This window comes from Neurospora tetraspora, assembly GCF_033439725.1.
Source record: "Neurospora tetraspora strain CBS 560.94 chromosome Unknown B0H65scaffold_5, whole genome shotgun sequence".
Classification (NCBI taxonomy): domain Eukaryota; kingdom Fungi; phylum Ascomycota; class Sordariomycetes; order Sordariales; family Sordariaceae; genus Neurospora; species Neurospora tetraspora.
The window spans coordinates 579,933-587,365 of record NW_026944387.1 but is presented as its reverse complement, the minus strand read 5'-3'; the positions used below and the strand labels follow the sequence as shown (position 1 = coordinate 587,365).

Genomic DNA, 7,433 nt, shown 5'->3' with positions numbered 1-7,433 from the left:
AGCCATCCACTCACCAAGCACAGGTCTGGTATCATTGAAATGGCAGGAGGAGAAGCATGGAGGCGACGATGCAGCTTCGAGGCAGATTGTGCCGTGCTTAACCCTAACCCCACAGTCGTCTCTGCGTCATGTAAGTGGATGTACCTTCGTACCTCCGTTTCTTCGACTTCAGGTCGAATTCAGGGACTCGAAGCTGCACTTTATTCACCCGGATATCATTTAAGTAAACTATTTCGCAGGCGAGCATCTCAGCTCACTGACTAAGGTATTCCACGAGTTGTTGTATAGGCAAGTTCGAGCTCACTGTGCCATCAGCAGGAACCCATCGGGCCCTCCCCCTTCCCCTTTGTCACCCATCAATCACCACTTCCTCCCACCTGACAACATCCCAAACACATCGCATCTTGCAATCCAACAGCCCCTCCACATGTGTACTTAACCTGATCAGTACCTAACCACTTACCAACCCCCACCTTTTACCAAAGAAATCAACCGCAACAACAAGGGCATACCTAGGTGGGTGGCGCCACCTCGGCGGCCTCGCAAGGCACAACTCGTCCGTTGCGGTCCCTTTCCCCTGGAACCTTCATGCTGGGATCTGGGGGAACATCAAAGGACGATACGTACTATGGGAGGTCTAGACCTTTCCCGTCTTTGTTTACTGCGGAAAACACTTTCGGAATTCGGTTCACGTGCCGACCTTCATCCCGACCAACCGGCCGTAACCTGGGGCCGGAGCGGGACCGTGACAGGGGAGAAAGGCGGTTGTCCGTATCTATGAAGAGGTCGTGATAGTACAGTGCTAAAAGAGTGGATGAGGGTGAGGTGTTCAATGAAAAGAACAATGTCTAGTATTTGTGATGAGGCTCGTGAGGTTGTATGACAGTGTGTACAAGTGGGAGGGAATATTTGCTTCAAAGAAAGCCGAAACTCCTTGCATGAAGGATTAGAGTAACAATAAAAGTTGAAAGTAAATGATCTCTGGTTTGATATCCTACCGTGACAATTATCCTGCGAATTCAGAAAAGTGTTTGATGCCTTTGTCTCGCCGCAAGCCAAATCACCAACAGCCGTTGTTAGTTCCCTCACCAGCGGGAGGGCAACCAACAAACCCGTTCCGCATCTTCACATTCCCTCCGTTTTCAGGGGTTTTTAGGCCGTCAACGAAGTGAAGTAGTGTAATCTCGATATCACACCCAGTTCAACTGCATGTAGCGTAATGACAAGTGGACGTGAGCTACATTATTTCCCCAGATCAACCCTAGAAAGAAGAGTCAAGACAAGCTTTTGTGGCAAGACTTTACTTACCCCTTCCGCTTTGGCACTCGTGGCACTCAGACGTCCGGTCAAAACGAACATGATACTTGGCGATTCAATTGTTGATCATATGCCATGTGTTAGTTGCGTTAGAGAACTTCCCGAGGTCTCTTCCGTTTGACGAGTCAGCCCACGAGTAACGAAAAGATCACCACTTCCATCTTTCCAGATCGCTGAAACGTGAAACGTGAAAGCCCACGCCGACGCCCACGTCCACGCACACAACCCACGTGGGGATCCGCTGGGAGAACAAGGAATCAGGAAGGAGGAGAGAAGCCTTCGTGTGTGATGGACGTGCAATTCCCGTTTTTTTTTCCTTTGAGGTACACAGGGAGTCAGGGATAGCGGCGACTTGCGATGCCAGTCCAGTGTTACGGACCCTATGAAGCACAAGCAAAGGTTTGGAAAGCCAAGACGAAACGGTCCTGCGTCCCGAACCGAGAGGTTCGATGTGGATCTTGTAACATGTGAAAACTGAAAAGTGTCCGGGAGCGTGTCTGCATGTGTGAGGTTTAGGTCTCGCACCTAGTCCGCCTATGAAATGCGGACTCGGAACACTTCGAAAAAAAATCAATAAAACATCAAAAAAATAAAATGGAAAGAGGTATCGAAAAGTACCGCCTTTCACGAGCCAGATGGCGATCCGATCCAAAGCTCAAAGTGGATGAAGCACAAGCCATGCCACATGGCTTTGTCCATCCGTCGTTGTCCGTGTCCATGTCCGTCCGCTGTCCCTGGCGTGTGCCTGGCTCGTCTCGTTGGCGATGGAGATGACTCGAGTTGAAACACACCGTTCCGTCAGTTAGCTGGTCCCGCCCGGAAAGGGGCATATCCATATCGCAGCTCTTCGTTGGCTTGTCATTGGAAAAAAGGGCCCGAATCCTTCAGACTGGATGGATCTAAAGCCGAACCCTTGCCTTGGCTTGTGACACGAGACTCCAGATGAGGTGGCCAGAATCTTTCTCTTCCTAAAACGGATGTCCCGAAATAAGGGGCACGACTGTGGGACCGTTGGTCGGACCTCTTTTAGGTTTTGTCTGGGATTTGGAATTCTTCTGGAAGGTTTCCAAACCCGGAACTTGAGGAAGCGTTTCGTCTTTGTAATCTCGGGATGAGCCGGGACGTTGGGACGTTGGCCGAGGCACCGCCGCAGTTGCACACCTCCGTCCGGGTTGGATACGTACCAGTACACACCTATCACCCGGAGTGCGGGGCGAACCACCGTCAGTGATGTTGAATGTACGGTTCAATGCCGACGTTGACCGAAGAGTGACTTCTGACACTTGACAGTTGACACTCACCACAGCCTTGTGGATGCCATGATGTGGCTTTCTTTGGTGTTTGATATCGCGTCGCTTTTACTAATGAATGCTGCCCAACGGTCGTTGTTCGAACATATAGCCGCAACTGACGACAAAAAGATGAAGCAGACGGTGTCATTCTTTCCCGTCTTGACCTACAGTACCTCTCGATGTGGGTTTGCGGTGTGCTGGCAGGCTGACTTTTTGATATTTGTTGGTCACGGTACCCAACCTTTTCGGAGCCTCAGCAACGTATCATGTATGGGAGTTGAAGAATTCGAACTACGTTCGTTGTTTCCATTTCCTCGGAGCGACAATCTGCCTCCCTACAAGCGGGCCAATGACGTCTTTGAGATTCAATTGTTGAGGAACGAAGAAGCCTTCGGCGACAGCTCCGATCGGAGGCTCTTGATTTCTGGTGGTTCGTTTCCTCTTGGCTGGTAACGCACTCGCATGGAGACGTGAAGACTGCGAACCGGACGACTGGTTGTCAGGAGATCTCCGCGATGCAGGCAGGACGCACGAGAATTTTTACAAGTTGCAGATTCCTTGGATGCTACCCTTGCTTTCTCGCTTGTCGCTGCTTGGGGCTTGCCTCTGTTGGGAGTGTCGAGTTCCATGTGGCTGGGTAAACTCGAATCTTGGCGCCGGCGACGACGGAGATATTTGTCGTGGGATGGGGGAGTGATGCAACGTGTATCATGATGATGAAGGTGATGGTGGTTGGGAAACAGTCCGAGTCTGCCTCATCCCACCGACTCCGCACGCCCCCGAAGCCGGCCGCCAGTGTTTGAAGTCGGCCATGAAAATTTTGCAACCGTCGCGATCCATTTTCGTGCATGAAATCAAAGGAGCTGAAGGAGGTGATGGAAAGGTGGTGATGGAAAGTCGGTGAACAAGCCGGGCCGGCATTACCTTACATTACCTAAACAGTTGCGCCTAACAGCCCCTCTTTCCATGCGGGGCTCGTCGCTGTGGTGTCGCTGTCGCGCATGTCGCATAGCGCAGGCTAGCATTAGCTTAGCAGAAGCTTAGCAGTAGCCACGGGGGGCTAATGCACTGCGGGCACCTACGATCCAACCGGACGACACCGAACCTCACGTCTGATGAGTTGTTAACGGTCAATTCAAGGCACGGCCGAGATAGCGCCCGGTTGGACATTTGCCACGAGTTAAACATTCAATATTTCGTACGATTAAATCATTTTTTAATTCTTTTCTTTTTTCTCTTCACATTTTTCAACATCAAGGCACCACCCCCGTCAGCCCTCCGTTCACCACCAGGCGATGGCGCCGTCACATCACACCGCGGCTACGATACATATCTCCGGAGCCGCTTGTCTGTGATTCTCGCCCTGGAACCTGGCCATTCCAATTCGTTATCCCCGACCTTGGACGTCACGAAGGTCACGAATATGATGTGACGAGAAACGGCAAGATCGAATTCACAATCACCATCAACGGGCCGACATCGAATCCTCCGGCCGGATGGATGTGATCTTCAGGTCCGGCTTATCAGATTTGACCTCAAGTAGGGCTGAGACACCCTATGTTTCTCGACGACTATCAACATCAAACCACGGATCAATGCGGTCGTTGGGGCTTGACAGTGATGATGCTGTTTTCCAGTTATCCATTGGTTGCCTTGATATCGCCGACTCGCTTCTGGCCAACCCAAGTTCATGTTGTGCACTTGTGGCTGATAGGATCTCTCAAGACACCCTTCCCATTTCTCTACACTACGCCTTGACAGTTCAATATTGTCCAAATATCTATACCACACCAAACTCACCGACTCTTCTTGTTGGCATCAACATTCATGCGCCGGATGCACTTTCACCGCACAGTTGGTCGAGGTAGCCAACCGAAAGCAAAGTTGCCGTCTTGGTTTGCGCACCAAATGTCCTCAGCTCGGGTTGACATCCGCCCTTAATGTCACGATACTCGTCAAGTCTTCAAAACCGACCGTCTGACTAGCGGGCGGGCCACTAATCAGGGACATCAAATCGTACATGCCCAGCAATTCGTACCGAGCGGGGTACTTCTCCCACCCGCATTTTAACTAGCAAATAAAAATCGCTCATCCGGAACTAATAATTTTTTTTAATAATATATCCATATTTTCTAATTGCATGCAATATCGCTAACACGACTAATATATGTATCAATATGTAAAATTATCATTATTTTACATATGCATAAATCTAATAACATAGATTATTTACATAACTCTTATTACTATAACAGTTTAACCTCCTTACAATCAAAATTCCTATAACCCTCCTCTTCCTCCTCGTCGTTATTATTATTACTAGGAATAACTTTATTAACGTTATCCTCGTCTTCGTCTTTATACTCTTTATACTCCTCGTCTTCTTAATTCATCTATACCTATCGTCTATTATTAGGATATTACTAATCCGAGTCTTTTTATGCATCTACTAACTCATTATCTTTAACGATTTTAACTTCCTCTAATTCCTCTTTTGTTACTAATATATTACCCTTACTCGTTAGCTAAGTAGTAATAGCATCGTTTACTACCTTCTTTCTTACCTTATTAAATACCTATAGAGTACGTAGTTTGGGAGGATTACTAAGAAATTACTAATATAAGGGTAGAATAATATTTTATATAGTACGGATATGGTTAAACCTTAACTACTTAACCTCCTTATCTATAGCCTTTTACTTCTTAATTTAATAGCAATTCTAATAGTTAGCCCTCTCCTTACGATATTTATTAATTAGCTAATCGAAATTAGAAAAATATATAATATATAGTTTAATATATTCTTAAATCTCTTTCCTTAATATTTTGAAAATATATAACTGTAACCGTTCGTTAATTAATTATACTTTTTATACAATAATAAAACTACTAATCTATCCCTTTAATATACTTTACTGTTATTAAAGTTTATAATTATAAATATATTTGTTTTCTTTCTTAGTAAGAATAATACGCTGGTATTTATCTATTACAGCGCGTAAACGGCTATTACTAATAATAATAATATTACTATATCTTAATAAATAATTAATATTATACTAATTACGCAATACCTCTTCAATTACTTCTTCTTTACGTTTGCATTTAAATTCTACCTCCCTTACGATTACTAAATTAAGGGTATTACTAACCTTATCTCACTTAGCAAATATATATAAAACCATTAATAATATTAGGCAATCTCCTTTAATTATAAATAAAAGCCGTTAATTGATATAATTACTATATTTCTTAATAGAAGGGAAGTTAAGTATTAATATAATTATACTATTCTAATCTTTCTAAGAGCGGTCTTACTACTTTAATATAAAAGGCTCTAATATAGTAGGGAATTCCTTTACTATAGTAACTTTAATTACAATAAGGAGGCTACTTAATATAGCGGTATCATTAGAAGGCTCCCCTAATATACGAAATACTATTTTTTCTTTTTTTAGAGTAAAATTAATAATCCCCTACTTAGCAAAACAAATAATATAGCCTCGCCTCTATTTAATATACTCCTCATTTATTATTAAGGTTAATAGATTACGAAGGTTTAATAATATTAAATTAGGATTGAATAGAATTAAACTAATACGTTTCTAAATAGAATAGATGTTCTTTTTTTTTATTACTTTCTTACGGACGTATTTGAAGCTATCTAGAAAGTCTAATTTAATATAATCAACATTATTAAAGGCGTGCCTTTTACGTATATTAACTTAATAAAAGTATTTATAGATCTGAAATATCCTAACGTTAAGAGGTTAAAGGAAGTATATTAAATAAAGGGGTAAAAGAAAGAGGGTAATATTATTCCTCCTATATTACTCGTAAAATTCGATAGTGCAATAACTACTATAATTATTTAGTACTAAAACTCTCTTCTCTTCTTTATTAAGGAGACGAGAATGCTCCTCCTGGTATTTGAACTAATCTAATATATATTAATTATCTTTATAACTTTGTAGAAAAGTAGTAATAATTATCCCGTCTTTAAAGAAGTTATTAATATACTTGTATATAATATTAACGCTAGGAAGTAAAACGAAGGGAGGTATAGTCCAATTAAATATAAAAATAGCTTTAAAGATAGTAATAACAATTTTCTAATTAGGGTTAATAAATTGCACTTCGGTTATTTTAATATAAATCTATATATAATAAGCCTTATTTAAAATACTAACATTAAAACTAAATTCATTACTATTCTAGACGTTATCTAATTTAATTTTATATTTAGTAATTGTTTGCTGCGGTGCCCTGACTGGCCTATAATGATAGCACCAGTACAAGGTTGCTACAGTGAACTATGCACTTGTAGCAGAGCGGAGCGGAAGCGGTAGGAAGTACGACAGCAATGCTGAAGGAAGCAGCGTAGTTGCAAGTACAATAAAAGGATGTTGTAAAAGAGGTCTTAGAGAGGACTCTGCTCTCAAGACAGAAGATTACAGTGGACTCTGCACTGTGAGAAAAGACTATATTGTATTGCTTGACTTGTGCTTGCTTGCTTGCTTAAGGAGTGACGAACTGAAGGAGAGGAGAGGTCTCTATATACATGGACACTAAGCATCTAGAAGCTTCTGTTGAATCCTGTGATGACAAATCAGTCTGGAAGAAATGCTAGCTAAGTTATAAGACTCTAGAATACAGTGGCAAAACCTCTTGTATTCTAGTACATTCTGTGGGGACTGAGTCAACTGATTCCGTAGAAGGAATAGTTCAACTAGCCTTCTATACTACAAGGTAGTACAAGGCAGTTACAAGGCACAGTACTAGCCACACGTTAACAGTAATGTTATTATTAAATAAATAAAAGAC

At 42.8% G+C, this 7,433-nt stretch overlaps 1 protein-coding gene across 1 annotated transcript; it reads right to left on the bottom strand.

Moving 5' to 3' along the window:
- Positions 1 to 6,559: 6,559 nt before the first annotated feature.
- B0H65DRAFT_429243 (uncharacterized protein) lies at positions 6,560 to 6,709 on the bottom strand (the record flags this gene model as incomplete). Its single annotated transcript, XM_062824810.1, has 1 exon — positions 6,560 to 6,709. A coding segment is annotated over one exon (150 nt), but the record flags the coding sequence as incomplete, so codon positions are not given.
- Between the last annotated feature and the right edge of the window lie 724 nt (positions 6,710 to 7,433).